A 22,064-nucleotide genomic window follows, 5' to 3' on the forward strand; every position below is an offset into this window, starting at 1 on the left:
TCTAAATTCACCCATAATAGTTGACAACATTGTGCCCCTCTTCTTGCTTCAGGCATTTCCCTTTTCACTTATTTTCATTAGGCTTGTGTTTTTCTAATTTTAAGTATCTGTCTGTCTTTGCTCTCTTGGAGTGAAAGTAACAAGAGTTGAAGCAATCTGTCATCCTTTTGTTTGTTTATGTCCTTCAAACTGTAAACACTCCAGGGCAACGTAATCCTTCTTACTGTTTTGTTACGTAGGTGCTTGAGCGGGTGCAGAGAAGGGCGACGAAGCTGGTGAGGGGCCTGGAGAACAAGTCCTACGAGGAGCGGCTGAGGGAGCTGGGCTTGTTCAGCCTGGAGAAGAGGAGGCTCAGGGGCGACCTTATCGCTCTCTATGGGTACCTCAAGGGAGGCTGTAGCGAGGTGGGGGTTGGCCTGTTCTCCCACGTGCCTGGTGACAGGACGAGGGGGAATGGGCTTAAGTTGAGCCAGGGGAGTTTTAGGTTGGATGTTAGGAAGAACTTCTTTACCGAAAGGGTTTTTAGACATTGGAACAGGCTGCCCAGGGAAGTGGTGGAGTCACCATCCCTGGAGGTCTTCAAAAGACGTTTAGATGTAGAGCTTAGGGATATGGTTTAGTGGGGACTGTTAGCGTTAGGTCAGAGGTTGGACTCGATGATCTTGAGGTCTCTTCCAACCTAGAAATTCTGTGATTCTGTGATTCTGTGATAGGGGCTCCTAATTGCCAGGTGAACACTTGTATCAAAAGAAGTATTTTCTTTATCCAAATCCCAATAAGTATAAATATCCTTTGTGCTATTTCTCTCCTTTGTAGAATTAAATTTGGGGTTGCAATTTTTAATTAAAGATGGGACTTTTTTTCTGACAGCAATGCCAGGAGGTTTTCTCAACAGTGACTGCTTGTGCTCTGATGCTTCCTGAAATTTCATGTTCACCATGGTGTTTCTACTAAACTCTAGTAGACAGCTCTGTATGAGCCAACAAGGTGTCCTGGTGGCCAAAAGGAACAGCTGTAGCCCGGGGTGCATTAAGCGCAGCACAACTGATTGAAAGAAGTGTTTGTCCCAACATATTCAGCACTGGTGCAGCCTCACCTTGAGTAGGATGCACAGTTTTGAGCTCCACAAATAAGGGGATATAAAGATGTTAGATAGGATGTTTTCCAAAGGAGTACAACAAAGATGGTGAAACTTTTAAGAAGCTGAGGACACTTGCTTTGTCCAGCTCAGGTATAACTGAGGGGATGCCTCAGGGCGGCCTGCAGCTCCCTCACGGGGAGCGGAGGGGCAGGCGCTGAGCTCTGCTCTCTGGGGACAGCGACAAGACCCGAGGGAACGGCATGGAGCTGGGACAGGGGAGGGTCAGGCTGGGGGTTAGGGACAGGTTCTGCACCCAGAGGGTGGTCGGACACTGGCACAGGCTCCGCAGGGCGTCGCTGAGGGCGGTGAGGGACCTGTTCCAGCTCCTGCGCGGCCGTGCCAGCAGCCCCCGTTACAATCGTTACAACCGTTACAGCCGTTACGGCCGTTACCGCCGCCCTGAGGTAACAGCGCGCGCTGCCTCCCCCGGCCGCCTACAGCTCCCAGCGTGCCCCGCGCCGCCCAGCACGACGCGTCCCGGACTACACGTCCCGGCATGCCCCCCGCGCTCCTCCGCCCTGCTCTCGCGAGACTCGGGCAGGGCGAGGCTCACCTCTCGCGAGAGCGCCGGGCCCGGAAGCTCCACGTCGGAGGGCTCGGGGCGGCCGGGACGGGGACGGGGCCGGGGCCGGGGACGGGGCCGGGACTCGGCGGCGCCGCGCGGGGCCATGGTGCGGGGGGGGGCGAGGGAGGGCACGGCGGGGGGGGGGGGGGAGGCCGTGGTGGGGGCGAGGGGGTCGGGGAGCGGCCGAGAGGGGCCCGGGGGGCTGCGGGGGGCTCCCAGGCCGCTGCCCCGTCAGGCAGGCGGCGGCAGCAGCAGCAGCGGGTCCGTGGCGGCCCAGGGCCTGCCCTTAGAGCTCAGGGTTCAGGACTTGGCGTTGGAATTGTGAGTGGAAATGAATGTGTGACGCGCAGATGTTTCCTGTGGTGACAGCTGTCCTCTTTGCTGTGTAAAAGGAGTCATTTTCTGTTGTTTGCTTTGGGTGGAAATTCACTGTACTTTAGTAGATCGGGGCACCAGAGAAGTGTGTGTGGAGATGGGCACCGCATCTTCTCCTCTGCCTGTGCTGGGGATGCTGTTTATAAATATAAGCATATAAATGTCATTAATTTCACTGAAGTAGATTAAACAAGCCTGCTGCCATTGGTAGAGGTGTGCTGTTACCAGAAATCCCTACACACACGAAAAAAAGCAGATGGATAGAAAAGAGTAGTTCTCTGTTTGTCTGAAGAGCAGAATTGACTCCATTTATTTCAAGGTTTAATTTCAGGCTTCCTTCCTCCATTGTTTTCTTAGGCAATTGTATGTTGATGAATTTACCATTCTCAATTTTTTTCATCTCTAGCCTCTCCGACTTGATATCAAGCGAAAGCTAACAGCCCGGTCTGACCGGGTGAAAAGCGTAGACTTGCATCCCACAGAGCCATGGATGTTGGCTAGCCTTTACAATGGCAGTGTCTGCGTTTGGAACCATGAAACACAGGTGATGACTTTGGTTTTCCTTTACTGTGATTTTTTTGTAACTGACAGATATATTAATTCTGTTTCAACTCCATATATACAAGAGAAATCTTGAAGTACTGCTACTGGGTGACTGTACTCTCCCCTGACTTGCATACAAAAGTCCTTTAAATAATAGATAAATAATATATTGAGCAGTAGCCGTAATGACACTTCATTTCCTACACATTTTTAAGTATGAATCCTTTCTGCGTTTCTTGCACACTAATGCCTTTCCTTCTGAGACGTGAGAGGATTCTCTCTTGTACTTAACATTTGTATTTTTGAAGATTGAAGCATTAGACCTTTGCTTCTCTGTCAAGTATGGTTGAAATTGGGCAGCAGCTTTAAAAATTATGTGTGAGGAGCGGGAGGTGTCTGGGGAGAATGGAAGGAAGACGTAAAGGTGAACAAACAGGCAAATACCTTCTTTCTTGAACCAGGCATCCTGCTTTAAAAAAAGTGTGCACGTAGTGTTGTAAGATTCTGTGGAGTGTTTGAAAGACAACTTTTTGGACGGCGTTAAGAAAAGCTGAGTTCAAAACTGATATTCTCTCCAGTGCTATAAACATGTTTGTTTGTGTTTTTTGTTTTTATTTATTTATTTATTTATTATTATTGTTGTTTTTAGACCCTTGTGAAGACTTTTGAAGTATGTGACCTGCCAGTGAGAGCTGCCAAATTTGTGGCGAGGAAGAACTGGGTTGTTACAGGAGCTGTAAGCTGTCATCTTTTGCTTTCCATATGCAGTACTAGGTTCTCAAATTCATTTTCATGCCATTCCTTTGTATATCAACTACAAATATGATTTGATACGAATTTGCAGAATAATGCTTTATTACAGTTCCCCTAAAACTTTCTCCTTTAAGTAAATTTAGAACCTCAAACTTTTCATTTGAAAGGAAAGTAACCTAGTATTGTGGCTAGTGCAAGGTAGGTCTGGATTCAACTTTTACTGTCAACTGGAGTGCGTCAGCACCTGATTTCAACTAAACTTGTAGTGCTGCTTTAGCTAAGCTGAAACTAATGGTTTTTAAAGGTAAGATGATGTAAAAGTTGCTTTCTGCCCTTGTTCCTGGCTTTATTCAAAGCACAATTTTCTAAGTTTTGTTCACCTGTGGAAAAATACTCTGGTTTTATTCAGTCAGTCTGCTTTGAGAGGAATTGTTTTATTTTAATCTTGCTAACGTTTTGCTCTTGATGGAGTGAACATTGATTGGTTCTTAATCTGGTGTCCAAATTATTGCCATATTATTATTACAGCAAATTAAAGTAGGAGATAGGTGTCAAAACATGAAACGTGTGTTAATGCAGTAACCTCTTGCTGAAGGGCTCTTCTATCTGTCTATGAATCAGCTTTCAGCTTAGACATTAAAAAGTTGTATGTGGAAAGTATGGGTAATCTGTTGAAAAGTCAGATTTCTCTGTGTTGTTTTTTTTGTGTTTTTTTTTTTTTTAATCTAAACTGATATCTAATGCCTGAATTTTTTTGTCACGTATTTTTTTCTTTCTAGTATAGTCATTTTACTGTCTCAAGCTGCCACGACATATTTAGTTTAAGTGATTGGAAGTCAGGGCTGTTTCCCCAGAAGAAAAACATTTGCCAGCACAAGAGTTCAGACGTGCATGGGAACTGGATTAGGAACTGATGAAATTTAAAATCTATTTTTATCAGTTTAATTTCACCTGGATCAATTCCTCAATCTGATTCACTGTGGAGCTGTATCAGCCTTACCTTTCACAAGGGAGGCTACAGTGCAGTGGCAAAGAAATGATGAGGAAAAATCAGGACAGCTGCTTTTAGCAGCAGGGTCAAGTCTTCATCAGAGTGGATACGAAAATATGGCATGGGTCCTTGCATATTGTTTGTGTTGCACGTGCATTGTGCTGAGTGCCTTGTTTCAAAGGAGCTCCTGTTCTTTTCTGCCGTTCTGTAGGTTTTCTGTAGGTGTTGTTTCTTAAACATGTTTGTGTGAGAAAGAGAAGGGTGGAAAAGAAAATACTTTGGATAAAGCAAGTAATACAGAATTTATCAAAATGGCAAAGTTTCGTTTACTCATGACCTTATATGTCATAGTCACGAGTGAAAGTTCTACAACATGCCTTATTCCTTGTCAGACAGTTTTTTCAGAATTGTTTTTTTATAAAAGGGTTTGGGAGTATTGCTTTTAGGAATACTGAATCTGAAAACTCAAGTTTTCTTTTTTATATTTATTTTTGACCCCTGCCATTCAGTTGAGAAGCAAGTTGAACTCACTTTCCCATTTGCTTTAGTGTTACAATTTATTTCCTTCTGGCCCAACAAAATTAACGTTACTGTAAAACTGATGTTGGGGAACCTTGCTTTTAATTTTCATATTTGCATTGATTTTCAAAGTGTTTTTCCACTTAGCTTAATTTTAAATCAAAGGCCATTTAAAATTGTTCTTTTTAAAATGGAATCTTAACTGAAGTTTTTTTTATTTTAAGTGCCTTGGAATAGGATTGGGTAATGTATAGACTTCTGTACCGAATTTTAATTTGTCTTGTGAAATAGGTATAGAAACTTTTTCTTAAACTTATTGTTATTGGAGACTCTTTAATAGTGGAGTGTTTCATCTAGCTACCTTGCATTGAATATGAGATGTATGATACAAAGAGCCCTGTTTTAATTGTTGCTTTTCATCTCTTTCACAGGATGACATGCAAATTAGAGTGTTTAATTACAACACCTTGGAAAGAGTTCACATGTTTGAAGCGCACTCAGATTACATTCGTTGTATTGCGGTGCATCCCACGCAGCCTTTCATACTGACAAGCAGTGGTAAGACTTCTTTGGTATATTTTGATATTTTTTTAATCATCTGTTTTTGGGCTTCTGTTCTATGCCTAATGAGGAATTGCACTTTTTTTCCAGTTTCTGATGAAATAGGAATCCTTGAACAAGTAGCCAACACATAAGTTATTTCTTTGCCAGATATGTTCAAGTTGTTTTTTCTCTAAATATTACAGCTTATGGTCTTGTCTGAGGAGACCTAATAACCTTGTTGCTGAATAACTGCTCAATGTAAAGTTTGTGTACCTGCTAATTACCTGCTATTTGAGAGTGCCACACTTAAGTTCCATAAAAATATTTGTATAACAGCTTGGAGTATATTTTCAGTTGGCAATCTGAATTGAAGCAACAGATAACTTTTATCTGTTTTCCCATCGTACGTCAAAGTTCTGTTATTCGAGACGATCTCTTTTAATTCAGAGTGAAAAACAGTAGTATTCCAGAAAATCCTGCCAAGAACATGTACTATTTTGTGGTCCTTAGTCCTTTTCACTCCTGGAAATCTTGCTAATGCAGTCAGAGCTCTACTAGAATATAAAGAGTGTTTTGTGTCAGAAGCACTGTAGTTATTTCTCTGCCTTTTGCTGTTGAAACTAACATACCTACACTTGAAGTAAAGATACCAGAAAGCCAGGTTGGTCATTTCTGTTGCTTTTTCCTTAATGATCATCACAGCAGATGCTGCAGAAGGCAGCACAGGTCCAATTCTTCAATGTGATCTGAAAAGGAACAGGATATATAGATGAGCTAGGCAGACTCCTTTTTTAGTTTTATAACCAGAGAATCTTTTAGGTGAACCTATATTCCCTTGTATTTACAGATTTTAAAATATTTATCTTGAGTTTTATCTTGAGTATTACCAGTGCCTCCTTTCAAGGAGAAGGGATGAACAAACTTCAGAATATGTTAAACTAACTGAAGCTTTTTTTTTTTTTTGTAGATGACATGCTTATTAAACTCTGGGACTGGGATAAAAAATGGTCTTGTTCTCAGGTGTTTGAAGGACACACACATTACGTCATGCAGATTGTCATAAACCCAAAAGACAATAATCAGTTTGCCAGTGCCTCTTTGGATAGGACAATCAAGGTAAAGAATTTTTTTTCACTCATTAATTATCAGGCAGATCACACAAACTGATAATACAATTGGAAAGTGGGGTTAGAATTCTTAAAAGCAGGTGCAATAATAGATTTTTTTTTTTTTTTTGTGCAAAGACCTGAACATTGATCGAGTTACTATGCATGTACTAAGTCATTCAGTATATTTGCAAGTTTACCTGTCACCTCTAATCACTGAAATACGGTTCTCTAAACTTTATTATCACTACAAAAATTATATATAAATAATAAATATACATAAATTATCAGTATATTGGCTGTAAATATGCCAATTTTGATTTCATACATCTTCAGATGCTGAGATGAGATGTTTATAAACATTGATGTGATACTCACGGGAAAATATAAGTGTATCTACAACTTGATTTGATTCATTTTGAGTCCTCATTTAGAAAGAGATTTGTCATTTAGTGTAACTGGAAAAATGCAAAATTGGGCGCAAACACGGAACTATTGTATGCATAAAAATTAAATTGCTTTTTCTTGGTCTTCTAGTTGTTTTCATGAACAGCTTTTTCTGCTCATGAACATTGTCTTATTTGGTTGTATGTCCTATAAGAAAATGCTGAAAGAAACCAATTTCATTGCTTTCAGGTGTGAGACCAAGTGTGCAACTCAGCATGATTTTTCTGTTTATTTTGTTTAGGGATTGGTAGTTTGATAAGCAGTTGTTCTTGTTCATCTTCTTCACCTAAAGGCATCAACCGTATCTTTGGAATTCTAAATTCCAAACATTAGAATACATATTCTGTTTGGCAAGGTTGATGAGAGAACCTTGATGAGAAAAGATCAATAAATTCTTATGGTTGTGTTTGGTTTTATTTTTTGTCTCCCTGGGAAGGTGTGGCAGCTTGGTTCTTCTTCACCCAATTTTACTCTGGAAGGCCATGAGAAAGGGGTGAACTGCATCGACTATTACAGTGGAGGAGACAAGCCGTATCTCATCTCAGGTGCAGATGACCGGTTGGTTAAGATTTGGGACTACCAGGTATGTGTTGAGCTTTCCATGAACTCTTGTACAGACTTTGCCATAGCAAAATCAGTAATGAAGAAATAGGGAAGTGGACTTGAAAACATCAACACATCTTTCTCATCCTTCCTTGCAAAGAAAGAATTGGGGGCAATATTTCACAGTACCTTTTCCAGATCTTGTTAACCAATTAGAAAATATGCTGTGAATTCTTCAAATTAATTTAGAGATTATTTTAAATACATTTTGACATTATCGTGTTGTAATCAGTGTTAGCTTTGTACCCCTCCCTCTTTTTGTATGCACCCGTGCTTGTATTGACAGTTCACAGGGATCATCAAGTCAGTCATTGCATTATTGCCTCACTTGAATGCTCTACAGGAAAGAAACAGATTGAATCCAGGGACAATTGCTGGAACCTAGAGCTCATAAGTACTTCCTGTGTACAAATGCATAAATGGCCAGAAGGGCAAGTGAGATAGGAATCTCACGTTTTTGAAGTGTAGTGTCCTAGAGTAAATTGAAGCTCAGAAGTTAAAGCTACCAGTGTTAATTAAACTACACATTGTAGTAATGACTGTTAGCTAACCGTGCTCAAAATTTTGCCACCCTGTACAGCTGTATACTCCTCATTGCCTCAAGTAGAGGAGACTTTTCTTTCACAACTGTGAGTGAACACCCTTAACAAAGATACAAGATCTTTCTTCATCTATACATCAGATATATATTTTGCTCTGATTAAGTGAACTCAGCTCTTTCTTGCTTTGATCTATTGTGCTACTGAGCTCAGAGAAAGGGATTTTTTTTTATTTTTTTTTTTAAAGAAGAAACCCATCAGAAAATAAAGAACCCATCAGAAAATAGAGAGAAACAACAATGTCAAGAGAAATAAATACTTTCTTGTGGAGAAGAGATGTTAACTCAGCATGATTGTAGTTTTGTAATATGTCTAATGCTGGTGCTTTACCATCTTGGAAATGTTACTGGAAGAACTCCAGAAAAAATGTTTTCAGGGAGATTTTGAATGTTTTTCTTTAACGAATGAATGCTTAAGTGTAGCAGTGTGTTTATTATCTGTACCTGTCCTTGTGACTTTTTGCAGAATAAAACATGCGTACAGACACTGGAAGGACATGCTCAGAATGTGTCGTGTGTCAGCTTCCATCCTGAATTGCCAATCATTATCACAGGCTCGGAAGACGGTAATTGGGTATTTTCTGGTATATGAAGGAAAGGGGAAGAACTTGTGGGAAACTTTTTTTTTTGTGTGGTGTTGCTACACGTCTCCTGCCATTGGATTGAGAGAAGAGATAAAGTACATGTATTTCTTTTTTCTCTAGGAACTGTACGTATTTGGCATTCAAGCACCTACCGGCTGGAAAGCACACTCAACTATGGTATGGAGAGAGTGTGGTGTGTGGCCAGTTTAAGAGGATCCAATAACGTGGCTTTGGGCTATGATGAAGGCAGCATTATTGTTAAGGTACCATTAATTATTTGAGATGAGTAATGATGATTCATCAGTGTCCTTTGTGCAGAGAAACTTGTTTTCTGATTCTTTGAGAATAAGTTAAAATATTAAGCGCATAGCGTTTTAATTGGCATTTTTAGACAGAGACAGGGTATTTCACTAGATATGTTGAACTGATAAGAAAAAAAAAAATCTATTTTCTCCATCTGCTAAGTTGTTATGCTACACTTCCTAGCTTGGTCGTGAAGAACCTGCCATGTCCATGGATGCAAATGGAAAAATTATTTGGGCTAAACATTCAGAAGTGCAACAGGCTAACTTGAAAGCTATGGGAGATGCTGAAATTAAAGATGGAGAAAGATTGCCGCTGGCTGTAAAGGATATGGGGAGCTGTGAAATCTATCCTCAAACAATTCAGCACAACCCTAACGGACGGTAATTAACTTCAGGAAAAAAATACTTAAACGTTTCTGACTTCTCCTTTTATTACTTTTTTTCTTTTATACTGGAAAACTTTGCATGTGTCCTGATTATAGCTGAGAGCATATGAAGATCAGGTGTCTCAGAGCTAGGCATTGGAAATCAGAGTAGTAGATGGCCCTCACTTGTAAGAGCTCACAGCTAAATAGCAAAGTTGGACATTGTAGACAGAAGGAATATTAAAAAGGGAAAAAAACAACTAGTAGGAAACTATGTTGTTCTATCACTATTTTGAATCACTTTTTGTTAACAGTTAAAGGGATACAAGGTAAGAACAGCAGCAAAGTGGAGACTAGAAACAAGAAATGATGGGAAGTAGCTAGCAACATGAAGCAGCGAAATCCGGATGTGATATTTTTGGAATATACCAAGCTTTTTTATTCTATCTGCATTTGCAGTGATTGTATTATCACATATCTTCATTAGTTAAGAGACTTAATACCTTTTCAGATAATTTGTGTGCTTCATCTGTTGAACCAAACACATCTCTGACAACTTACATCTTTCTCTTGCTCTAGGTTTGTAGTAGTGTGTGGTGATGGTGAATACATCATTTACACAGCGATGGCTTTGAGAAACAAGAGTTTTGGTTCTGCCCAGGAGTTTGTATGGGCACACGATTCTTCAGAGTAAGTGTTTGAAATTTTTCCTTTTTATTAACTTATATTTCTTGCTGCTAGGTTTCAATCAGTACAAACAGTAAGTCGAGCTGGAGACCAAAAATCAGTTTGATTAATGAACTCTTTGTATCTGTACTACTTAAAGTTTTTCTGTTCATCGTACTCCACTGACTTTTGAAAATAAGATGCAAGGTGCTTTTTTTTTTTTTGTAGCAGCGTATTTTAGTAGTTTGCTACTTTGACAGGAGAATAATTTTTTTTTACAATGCAATCTCTGTTTAGATACGCAATCAGGGAGAGCAACAGTGTTGTAAAGATATTTAAGAATTTCAAAGAGAAGAAATCATTCAAACCTGATTTTGGAGCAGAAGGTGAGTATTTCCTTTCAGAATACACATGTTAATGCTTTTTTTTTTTTGCTTTTTTTTTTTTTTCACAATGCAAATTTGTTCCACCTTTCTTTTCTTGTATCTATTATATATAATAGATATAATTATATATATTTCAGGTATCTATGGTGGCTTCCTGTTGGGGGTCAGATCTGTTAATGGTTTGGCATTCTATGACTGGGAGAACACAGAATTGGTTCGCAGAATTGAAATTCAGCCCAAACACGTAAGTTATGAGAGGGAAATGAAGATATTTCCGTGTCCGTGTTTACTGAGTGTTGACTGAACTGATTTTCTTTAATGAAGCTAAGCTGTCAATCATAAATTCTTAAGTTTATCTCTGTCTTGTATCTAAAGGGGAAAAAAAAAATCCTATATATAAGTTGGCTTATCAGTTTCTAAAGCTGCTATGAGGGTTTGTACAAATTACAGTTTGTACTTTTTCCCTTCTTAACTTGGGCATCTCTCAAATAGTGCCATTATTGATTCTGATTTCTGATTTGAATACAGATTTTCTGGTCCGACTCGGGTGAACTTGTCTGCATTGCTACGGAAGAGTCATTCTTCATCCTGAAATATCTATCAGAAAAAGTTGCAGCAGCCCAAGAAACACACGAAGGAGTCACTGAAGATGGAATTGAAGATGCTTTTGAGGTACCTCCATTTAAAAGCTTAATGTGACTGAGATTAGAGATTGCTGAAGCAACTCTTCCCTGAAGATCACTGTTAAATCATTTTATTTGGGATGCTTTGGGTTATCCCTGAGGAAAGTAACTGTCTGAAACGCAGTGTTGACACATGCCTAGATTTATCTTCAGTCATTTGTTTGCTACTTGCATAATTATAGAAGTTATTTTTAAAACACGCACTTGAGTATTATGTTCATGTAGTTTAAACTCTTTCTGCAATTTTTATGTTTTGAAATGTGATCGAAGATTAAGTTCAAAAAAAAGAAACACAAAACACAACCACCACTATCTGTGAAATGTCAGAAACAAATTTCATGAGGAAAATTGACTTGGAGTATCTTACTTAACACTTTGTTTGGTGCTTCTTTCCTGGATTTGTGTTTTAGTTAAATATTGAGGTAGAGATTTATCTCACAACATTTTTTTAGAAAACTAGATCTATTACTACAATTATTCCAATCTGTAGCCAGAGTTCTTTGCAATTTGCCCAACTATTTGTTGAACCATAGAATATTACCTTTAATTTGAAAACACAATGGTTTTACTTACGTAAAAGCAGTTTTTTATATATCTAATTAAATCAATTTTACTTTGCAGGTTCTTGGTGAGATTCAGGAGATAGTGAAAACAGGCTTGTGGGTAGGCGACTGCTTTATTTACACCAGTTCTGTGAACAGACTCAACTACTATGTTGGAGGAGAAATTGTCACTATTGCCCATTTAGACAGGTAAGTTACTGCAGTAGGTTGTAAGCAACCTTTTACATCTTTTTTTTTTTCCAGAAGAAGTAGGTCAAGGTGAACCTTATCTCCCACTTGACCTGAAGTGTTACTTTTTATTACACATCATGCTAATAATGTATGTTCTAAGGCAGAAAATAAACAGTATTATGTGAAAGTGTGGAAATACAGTAAAAGTTAAATTTTTCATGTTCATGTTCTTGTTACTGTAAGACCTATTGTTTTTTTTTGTGTTGTACTTGGTAGTAGACCTATCCAAGATGAATATTCCTTGTTTTGTTTCAGGACGATGTATCTTTTGGGGTATATACCTAAGGACAACCGACTTTATTTGGGTGATAAAGAGCTGAACATTGTTAGCTACTCTTTGCTGGTCTCAGTGCTTGAATATCAAACTGCTGTGATGAGAAGAGACTTTGGTATGGCTGACAAAGTTCTTCCCACAATTCCAAAAGAACAGAGAACCAGAGTTGCACATTTTCTTGAAAAACAGGCAAGAGAACTGTATTTTTTTTGTCATCAAAAATGTAATCAGCTTATTCACATTTCTGTTTGAATTTCTTAATCAAAAACAAATGCATTTTTTTCTGTAAACTCTTGTTAATCATCCATATTTATTTGATAACACTGTTATTAATTTTTGATTCAGAGGGCTTTTGTTAAAACATTTACGATGTTATTTGACCAGACAGGTCATGGTTTTACTTGTGGACTTTTATTTTAGGGCTTCAAACAACAAGCTCTTGCCGTATCTATGGATCCAGAGCACCGCTTTGAACTTGCTCTTCAGCTTGGAGAATTAAAAATTGCTTATCAGCTTGCTGTAGAAGCAGAGGTAAGCATACAATTTTTTGTGGTTCATACTAATTCTGAATATGAGTGAATCAAAGAGGCCCTGTAAGAAAAAGCAATGTGAGGACACAGTACAGCTCTCTGAACAGTGTACATGTATGTATGTCCCCAACTTTCTCCCTGGAGTTCTGCCTGTAATTCAAAGGCATCTGAGCTGTGGGATGTTGAAGAATGTTGTTTGCTCAGAGAGATACAGAAACTCCTCCTGGAGCCTTCAGATGCTTGCCCAAGAAGAACAAAGCCTTAATCTTTAGTGTTGAACAGAGAGAGGAGGAATGTCATGACTGAAGCCTCTGGGCCTTCGTTCCAGCCTTAGCAAACTTGGATAATTTCTGATGTACTAGGAAGGCTGAAGGCAGTGATTTGTCCTATAGCTATTATTAAGATAAATGATCTCAATATTCCTTTTGCAAAATAATGGAGTAAATGATAAAGAATTAGTTACAGACACAATGCTTTTCATACATATTGATGGTTAATTTGGGAACTTTCATTAAGGGAATATTACTGTCTAATTTTCCAGACTAATCTCGACATTTAATGTTTGTCATCAAACATGGAGGGAGAAGGTAGGAAGTTATGGTTGTGTAATGATCTGCATGTAACAGTGTCATGCTGTGAAGGTGCAGTATTCATTGTATTTTAAAGGGAAGACAAGTGTAATGATAGAGTACGGTACCTTAACAGGTAAATTTGATTGCTTTAATCTTCAAATGCTGTTCAAAAATGTGAGCTTTTATTTTTCTTTACCTCCCTCCCTCCTTTCTGCCATTAGTCAGAACAGAAATGGAAGCAACTTGCTGAACTTGCCATTAGTAAATGCCAGTTTGGCCTAGCCCAGGAGTGTCTCCACCATGCACAAGACTACGGAGGACTACTGCTCCTGGCCACAGCTTCAGGAAACGCTAACATGGTGAATAAGCTGGCTGAAGGAGCAGAAAAAGATGGCAAGAATAATGTTGCGTTTATGAGCTACTTCCTCCAGGGAAAGTAAGTAGCAAGCGAGAGTTCTCATTGGGCTTTCTCCAAATGCCTCACTACAGCCGACTCACTATACGTGCAAAATAGTGGCACGTACCTTTTGATAAGGGCTGATTCTATTTTATGATGCCTATTTTTAAAATCTGAAATGAAAGCACATTAGCTGTTTTATTCCATGACATTAATAAATCTAATGTAATGCAGAAGTCAGTCTTCTAAGCTTACTGATTAAAATCACATTTTAAACTCTTACAGGCTTGACTCATGTTTGGAACTCCTGATTAAAACTGGGCGTCTCCCAGAAGCTGCATTTCTTGCACGGACATATTTGCCAAGCCAGGTTTCAAGGTAACATGAAATCATGTGCATAGTGTGAATAGTATTGTCAAAACTAGCTGTGTACAAAAAATATGACTTGCATTTCCAGGGTTGTTAAATTGTGGCGGGAGAATCTCTCTAAAGTTAACCAAAAAGCTGCTGAGTCCCTTGCTGATCCTACAGAATATGAAAATCTTTTCCCTGGATTAAAAGAAGCTTTTGTTGCTGAAGAGTATGTTAAACAAAGTCTTGCTGACCTGCGGCCGGCCACAGAATACCCCCTTGTCACTGTAAGTAAGAAGTGGGAGTTCTTCTCAAGAAACAAATACTTGATCTCAGATAAATTCAACTTTAATCAAATCAGTTAAACCACTTGAATTTCATGAATGCGTCATTAGTTTTTTTTTTGCTTCTTTCTTTTAGCCCAATGAAGAAAGAAACTTACTTGAAGAAGCAAAAGGTTTTGAGCCTTCTGGAATAATGGCATCTCAGGTCAGTGTTACTATTAAATGATGTATTAAATGATGAAGTCTAAGAGGCAACTGTGTTGTACAGTAATATCTACCCTGGAGCGTATTTCACCACAATGGGCAAGCTATTGCTCTTGGTAACTGGACTGCAAGCACTGCAGCCCAGTTCATGTTCTTTTCCCTCAGACTTGACTACAAAAGTAGATTAAGAAAAGCCATCAGTAGTTACAGGATGAATTCTGTGTGTATGCTTACCTTGGTTTATCTTCTGTTAGAACTTTGTGGTAACTTGCACTGTTATTTCTGAATGTAATTTGTAATATGTTAAGTTAAAATCATCTTGCATTAGAAGCTGAAACCACAGCCACCAGTGTTCTTCAGTTGTGCTTCAGTTCTTGAAATTAACTGACACTGGAGGCTGTTTTTATTATATCAGTTCTATCATCTACTGCTTTGAAGTCATCTACTGCTTTGAAGTAATGGAGGTGAAAAAAAAGTCATAGGTTCCAGCGAAGTGAAGACTAGAGCACTTGGTAGCCTCAAGATGTGAGTCCAGGATTACAGAGGGAAACTTTAGAAGATAACTAAGTCTTAGAGGAGGTGCATATGTGTACTTATGGGTCTGCTGTTATTTATTTACCTGCTTTTGTCAAAAGAATTTAAATTCAGAAGAACTTAAAGGATCTCATTTTCATTAGAAAAAGGCTGAAGAACCAGTTCCATCTCCTAAACCAGAAGTGATGAATACAGTACTGCAGAATTCCGATCTACTTCCAACAAAAGATCAAAAGGTACTGTATTATGTTTTAGTAAGGGAAGGAATGTTGTGGCCTAAAGAGTAATAATGTCACTTTCTGGTTTGATATGAAGCAGACTCCTGAGGTCTAGTAGAGGGTGTGGATCCGTTCCTGTTGTGTGCAGAAACTACACAGCACTGTAGACCCATCCCTACAGCTTTGTGGGCTTACAAGCAAACAAGTGGATGCAAAACACAGTTGGTTAGAGCACGGTAACAAGTAGCAGCACTGAAAGCTGCTTTCTTACCAAAGAAGGCAGCTTTTTTCTACAGGTTATTTTAGTATTTATGCATCAGCTGCATTGCCTCAGGCTTAATGTTTTGCAGAACGTTCTAATACTTCATATAGAAACATACAGAATGCAGCTCCTACTATTAGCTGCCTAACCCCCAACCATGTAAGTATCCCTGTAACCTGGACTTTCTTCCTAGACACTTCTGGACTTGGAAGATGACCTGGATAACTTGGACCTGGAGGATATTGATACCACAGATATCAATTTGGATGAAGAGATCTTAGATGAGTGAATACACTTCTTAAATGACCAAATCAACTACTTACTCCAGATAAAGGAATGAAGTTCTACGGACTGCATCCTCCATGTTAACTTGATTTTTATACACAAGATGGACCATGTAGTGAGAGGGGAAGACCTAGCAACTGTACAAAAAATCAGTTTTCAGGGTGGTGAAATTCAAGATGTAGGCCTGTTCTAGTGCATATTCAAAACATTTTCATTTACAAACCAATTTAATAAACCCTTTTAAATACTCTATTCCCACTTCCCAGTATTTTGAAAAGTAAAATGAATTATGGCCAATGTTTTAGCTTCAAGATACATCACTAAAGGAATCCAACACAGTTTAATTCCAAGTTTGAGAGAATGACTGTTGTGAGTTCACTTACTGTATGTTTGAAACTAGCAAGCTTGTGTAATGATTCCCATTATGTTTTGGTACAGAGTTCTCTGAAACACAGTTTTCTAAGGTATTTATTGTGGAGTCCTGTACAGAGGTTTGTAAACAGTTTCAAGTGATGAACTATGTTTTATTTCATGAAGCTGTAGAAGTAGCCATTGCTTCCTCATAAGCCTGGAGGGCCAACTGTATATAGCCTTCTTTTTGTGATTCAGTTTTCGCAAAGACCTAGAAACAGGACAGAACAGATTAAGGTACAGTTAAGAGCATATATGCACACAGACTTCATCATTCCCATACTCCATCCACCAGCTCTAACTGAAATCATGGTGCACTTTTTTTTAAAAGCAGGATAGTTCTAGTTAAATAAGGGGGAAAAAATAACCTCACAAAGCTGCTGGTGTTTAAAAGCCTTTTCTGTACTTAAATAGGTTTGAAGTAGAAAAGCATACCTTGATCAGATCAACTCCCTGAAGCTTCCTTTCTTCAGCTTCTTTTGCTGACTGACATTCCGGATGAAGCATATGATATAGCGTGATTAAACTTGTAGCATCATCTAGCCTAAAACAAATAAAGGCTTGTTTGTAGCAATTACTTCATTTAAATACATTTAGTTTGTTTGCACACCCACAGGTGTTCATACACTCACCTAGCATACAGTCATTAGAATACAGAGCTAAATAGGTACCCCATAACTTAATGTAACAGCAACCTGTTCGTGAGGAGACCTGAAGCACATGAACACTAACCTGTGCTAGGTAAGGTACATAAACTAATTCATCCTGATGCACTGTTCAGTGGTAATAAAGCTGTTTATGTAAAACAGAACAAACTTGTATCAGGTGTTTAGCAGAACAACTCTGCCAAAGAGAAGTCTTTTAACAGTGCAGTAACTGGCATTACTGCAGTATTAGATATCTCGTCACACCTAGCCTGTGATTAATTTAAAACTGGAAAAGGGGATTTACTTGCATAAACCTAAAAAGTTATGGCTCATATAAAAATTATGGCAGATAAAGATGCTCCAAGGTTTGGTAGCTTAAGTCCAGATATTTTAATTTTCTCTTTACGATTTCAACTGAAACTTCCCTCTATTTCTTCATATCCTGAGGTTTTAAAGTAATATCTAACCATTAGAAGTTTCTAACTTCAGCAGTAGGAAATGAATGCTATGATCTTTCTCAATTTTGAGTTATACTTTTAGAAGTTTCTCCTGGCCCTAGAGCCCTTTTGAACTGCTAAATAAAACTTGTTTTACTAAGCTTATCAGCTGTTACGGAAAACCATCCATTTAAAATGAATGTGTGTTTACTGGCTACTCTTGTCTCACCCAGCAGTTGCAGTCAAGAAGAAAAGCTACTTAGAAATTGCTCCAAAATCCAAATTATGTCAGTCTTAAAAGCCAAAAGTGATAGCAGTAGCATGTGGTTATAAGATTTTAAGACTGGTAGTGCCAGAAGTGGAAGTGTACAGCAGAAATAAAAGAAAAAAAACGGCAACTGTAAAAGGCTGATTTCTGCAGAAACTGACAGCTTTGCTTATACCATAGTTGGTGTTTCAGAATCTATATAGATAAAATCACAGCTAGCCTAGAACTTCATGCAAATACAACTTTTACACATCTTGAAGAAATACTGTTTTTCTTTTCAAACACTGGACCTTAGTGTTTTCTATTTGTTTAGATAAGCAGAATTAATAACTAACAAACACCACTTACAAGTCTTTGTGGATCATATCTATTAGTAAGCCATCTGTTTTCTTTCTGTTGACTAGGTACCAAACCATGCCTCCAAAGTGCCTTGTTGAACGGAGCAGATCATATTTGGCATGTTTCTCAATGTCATCATATGTCCGATGATGAACCTATATACAGAAAAGGTTCCAGTGTCAATACCATACACAGAGCTTAATGACAGTTTCTCCCTTATACCTCTTAGGAGTATTTCTTTTTAATTCATTTTCAGGCCTCTCTAAACTGTGGTAGTAAGCCACATGCTCAACCACATTACTTTAAAGCTTTACGCATGTAATAATTTGGAGTAACACTGGGATAACCCAGTTCTTAGTACTCCTGTATAGATACTTGTTGACAGAAAGCTAAGTATTAGCTATGTACTGGCAATCTGGGGAGAGGAGGAGGAACATAACCTCTGAACCTTCATTCAACTGCCCTCAAGTTGCCCTCAAATCCATTCTTTAGGGAAAGAGACTGTGGTCTTCTAATTATGATTTAAGCAGGTCCCTATTCTGGGAGAGTTAAGAACAGCTCATCGCAAAGATAATGGGTAATCCCTATGAGGACAAAAAAAACACACACCTTAACAACTTTGATCCCCAGATAACATGCTTACAAAATCAACGTAAGTCCTTTGCTAATGTTATTTTATTAGAAAAATTAAATATGAACTTACTCTAATATAGTCAGCTGAATCTGGCTCAAACTGAGCAATGCACATGTTAAGGATATCCTCGTGACGGTCTTGCTGAAACACAGTCTAAAACAACAGTTCAAGTTCAGAATAGATTCTGTATCACACCATTCCATCTAAAATTAAAATGGCAAAAAAAATATTTCCAGACAACAAACACAGCAAGCATCCCCTTAGTCATATGACAAAAAGCAGAAAGTGCAGTAACTGCCTTGATGACATGAATAAAATTTTTCCTTAATTTTTTTTTGTGGAACACCAGTTCACATTTTCATATTTCAGTTCCATCGATGCACAACAATGTGGATTTCCAGTATGACAATATTTACAACTACCCTTGATGTATCTTGTTGCGACCTGGAATTCCATTTTAAGTATTTTAAGCAAGTTACACTGATTAGTTCAAGCATCAATAATTCAAGCACCTTGAAACATACAAACCAACTGACTTATTCAGAGCTACTACTCTGTTCAAACAGCACAGCATCACTATCACAGCACAATCAAATACATAAAAATGATTCAGTTTTCAAAACCAGGATGACCTTACCACAAGGTGTTCATCCTTGAATACCGCTGGGGGAATAACTCTGCGCCCTTCTTTTGGGAAGAATATCTGTATCATTCGGTCTCTTTCTTCCCAGGTTGCTTTGCGTAATACACCATTTGGTTCCCTAACTACAATGAAACGTTCCTTGAAGAAAGATAAAAAGGAACGTTATTTCTCCCAAAGTGTCCTCAGCATAATCAGAACCATTTTAAGTGAGATTCTTGTTGGACAAAGTGCTTTAATACCAAGATGACACCAGTAATAACAGCATCTTTTTGATTGTTAGCATGTGTTAAATTTATCATTTTTCCCCTCTGTACCTTATACATCTATACCTTTACTGTATGACAGCAACTGTGTATGCATATACACTAAAAGCTACAGCTCTGCAAAGTTTAACAGACAACATAACTAATAGTCAGAAAAAGGAGTTAGTTTTGTTTCTGGCCTGATTTTACATATTTAATAACTTGTACTAAATTGATAATGCAAGTGCTTTTGTACTTTTTCAACTTCATTTCAGAAATAGAGGCCAGAATCACGTAAGGGCAACTTCAAAACAAAAATAATGCACCAAATAAAACAGTATACTCAGATCCATCCACAACTATATTTGATTTAGAACTGCAAACAAGTAAGAGTCTGTTGGGATGAAGTTTTCAATACATTAAGGCAGAGGAATTAACAGCAGGTTTCTTGAGAGAGCTCTCAGATGGAATAATAGATAGGACACTTGGCAATTCATTTCCAAGAATTTATAGGCTGACTTCCTAGAATCATAACTATTTGTTGAGTACCTATCCAGATTTTTCTTACTTATGAGAAGGTAGGTGTTTCATTATACAAACCAAATAAAAGGAAATCTAATTGTCCTTATCGCCATACTCCACAGTTCTACTTTACAACTGTTTCTTCACAGCTTTCACATGAATTCATTTACCTTTTCTCTTGTTTTCCACCAGATCCTGTCAATCTGGAAGTAGCCCTGTCTTTTGGTCTATGTGCTTACACCTTAAGTAATTCAAGTCCACAGAAAGCTTCTAAGAAGTTTGGATACACTCATCACTCCCAGCAAATCGTAAGTAGCTGCTTTTCACCCCCCTCCAAAAACAACCAAACAAACAGAACACCTGTTTGTGAGTACTGGAATGTAATTTGTCATTGGTTAGAAGTACACATTTTGGAATATGTGTCTTTGTATTGCATTGTATGAAAGACCAAGTTTACAACTCCTCGTCCTTTTTGCAGACCATTATAGATGTTTTAATAAAACCTAAAGCTAATTCTGAAATTAAGAAAAAGCTCTTAAAATAAGTTAATGGATTTTTACTTACACGATGTGGAATCGAATAAGTTAAATCTGTAAATATATATTTTGTAGTTTCAACTCCTTCGAGGATTTTGTCTTCTGCTAACACATCATCAATTGGCTCTCGTTCATCCAAAACAGGGGGCATTGTCAGCTTTTCTTTAGCTTCCTTGATAGCTTTTTTTGTGGCCTATAAAACAAAAAAGTAGTTTAACTAATTTTACAGTTTAAAAAAGAAAATCACTATATTGGAAAGGTAACACACAATTTTGGGTCAAATGTTTTCATTCAGAGAGAAATTTAAAGTTTTTTTTTTGTTTTGTTTTGTTTTGTTTTCCTGCTGTTATGGAAAAAGCAAGACACAGATTCAATCCCTGTGTAGAGGGATCACCTCAAACCGATGTGCCATTACCATCACTTAGGCACGCTGCTGGAAGAAGTTCTAAAATTCAAATGCACGTATACCACTGCAGACACCAAGTCATTTTTTCAAGTCACATTTCAGGCATTTTCCACGGTAAATTTCCACCAAAGTATAAACAACGGTGAAGTGTTTATACAGTAGCTGTGGTTACTGTAAACCTGACTTGAGTGAGGCCCCAGGAGCAAAGGGCAGCTGGGTGTTCCCATGACTGCAATTTAAACCTCACATAAATGCACTTAGGTGATGTAAGAAGTGATGATAAAGAGATACTGTCACTCAAATACATATATATATATATATATATATATATATATGTATATATACGTGTATATATATGTATATATGTGTGTGTATGTATATATCTGGTGCCATTGCCCAAGGAAAACAGGGTCAATGGCGCCTTCCCCACCTCCTGCAGCTGCTTTTCCGTCAGCAGCTTGTACTTGGGCGGCTTCAGCTCCTGCTTCACCGGCCTGAACACCTTCTGCAAGTCCAGCCCCGTCATTCTGTAGAGCAAGTCCTGCACCGCCTCGTCCGTGAAGGAAGGCTTGCCGTCCTTTTTCTCTGCCGGAGGATTGTACACACGCCATTAGCCGGGTGCAGGGGGCAGCGCCGCGGGGACAACGGGGGGGGGGGTGGCGAAGGGACCCTCCGCGCCGCCTCCCACAGCCCCGTTCCCTCCTCCTCGGCAGCCCCCAGAGGCGGAGCGGGGCTCCCCTCACGTACCGCCCGCGGTCCCCGCATCCTGGCCGAGCGCCCGCTGAGGCTGCGGCCGCCGCCAGCCCCACAGCGCCCGCGCCGCGCCCCACAGCCGCCCGCGCCGCGCCGCCCGGCCCCACGCGCCCAGCGCCGCCATCTTGTGCCCGCCCCTCGCCCCGCCTCTGGGCGCTCCGCGTCACCGCCGGGGCACGCCGGGAAATGGAGTCCGCCCGCTGTGCCCGGGTGGCAAAAAGACGCTGTCCCCACCTCCCCCCTTCCCCATTTACCGCCTCAGTGACAAAAAGGTGCGGTCCCCACCTGGCCCAGCTGCCCGGGGAGAAAGCAAAAGGCGCTCCCGGTGCGCTCGTGTCGTGAGCACGC

General features: G+C 39.2%; 2 protein-coding genes across 2 annotated transcripts; one reads left to right on the forward strand and one right to left on the reverse strand.

Annotated features, from left to right (window-relative positions):
- Positions 1-1,771: 1,771 nt before the first annotated feature.
- COPB2 (COPI coat complex subunit beta 2) lies at positions 1,772-17,532 on the forward strand. Its single transcript, XM_032192952.1, has 22 exons — positions 1,772-1,812; positions 2,488-2,625; positions 3,274-3,360; positions 5,319-5,445; positions 6,398-6,546; positions 7,420-7,566; positions 8,651-8,750; positions 8,889-9,031; positions 9,255-9,454; positions 10,018-10,128; positions 10,402-10,490; positions 10,628-10,734; positions 11,019-11,162; positions 11,795-11,925; positions 12,223-12,430; positions 12,662-12,772; positions 13,565-13,779; positions 14,026-14,118; positions 14,198-14,378; positions 14,512-14,580; positions 15,257-15,349; positions 15,787-17,532. Exons 1-22 carry the CDS (start codon positions 1,810-1,812, stop codon positions 15,880-15,882), a joined length of 2,742 nt encoding a protein of 913 aa, XP_032048843.1. The 5' UTR covers positions 1,772-1,809; the 3' UTR covers positions 15,883-17,532.
- Positions 16,331-21,840, reverse strand: MRPS22 (mitochondrial ribosomal protein S22). The gene is made up of 8 exons (XM_032193233.1): positions 21,711-21,840; positions 21,394-21,548; positions 20,586-20,750; positions 19,252-19,395; positions 18,684-18,767; positions 17,990-18,135; positions 16,725-16,833; positions 16,331-16,500 (listed from the first exon to the last, which is right to left on the reverse strand). Exons 1-8 carry the CDS (start codon positions 21,838-21,840, stop codon positions 16,408-16,410), a joined length of 1,026 nt encoding a protein of 341 aa, XP_032049124.1. The 3' UTR covers positions 16,331-16,407.
- Between the last annotated feature and the right edge of the window lie 224 nt (positions 21,841-22,064).

This window comes from Aythya fuligula, chromosome 9 (assembly GCF_009819795.1).
Source record: "Aythya fuligula isolate bAytFul2 chromosome 9, bAytFul2.pri, whole genome shotgun sequence".
NCBI classification, from domain to species: Eukaryota; Metazoa; Chordata; class Aves; order Anseriformes; family Anatidae; genus Aythya; species Aythya fuligula.

Bases quoted from the DNA above. Each gene is read 5' to 3' on its own strand.
- COPB2 (XM_032192952.1), top strand. The intron at 5,446-6,397 runs GTAAGACTTCTT...TTTTTTTTGTAG, and splicing joins TTTCATACTGACAAGCAGTG to ATGACATGCTTATTAAACTC. The intron at 11,926-12,222 runs GTAAGTTACTGC...GTTTTGTTTCAG, and splicing joins ACTATTGCCCATTTAGACAG to GACGATGTATCTTTTGGGGT.
- MRPS22 (XM_032193233.1), bottom strand. From the start codon at position 21,840: ATGGCGGCGCTGGGCGCGTGGGGCCGGGCGGCGCGGCGCGGGCGGCTG. The intron at 21,549-21,710 runs GTACGTGAGGGG...ATCCTCCGGCAG, and splicing joins GGATGCGGGGACCGCGGGCG to AGAAAAAGGACGGCAAGCCT. The intron at 18,136-18,683 runs GTAAGTTCATAT...TTCTGTATATAG, and splicing joins ATTCAGCTGACTATATTAGA to GTTCATCATCGGACATATGA.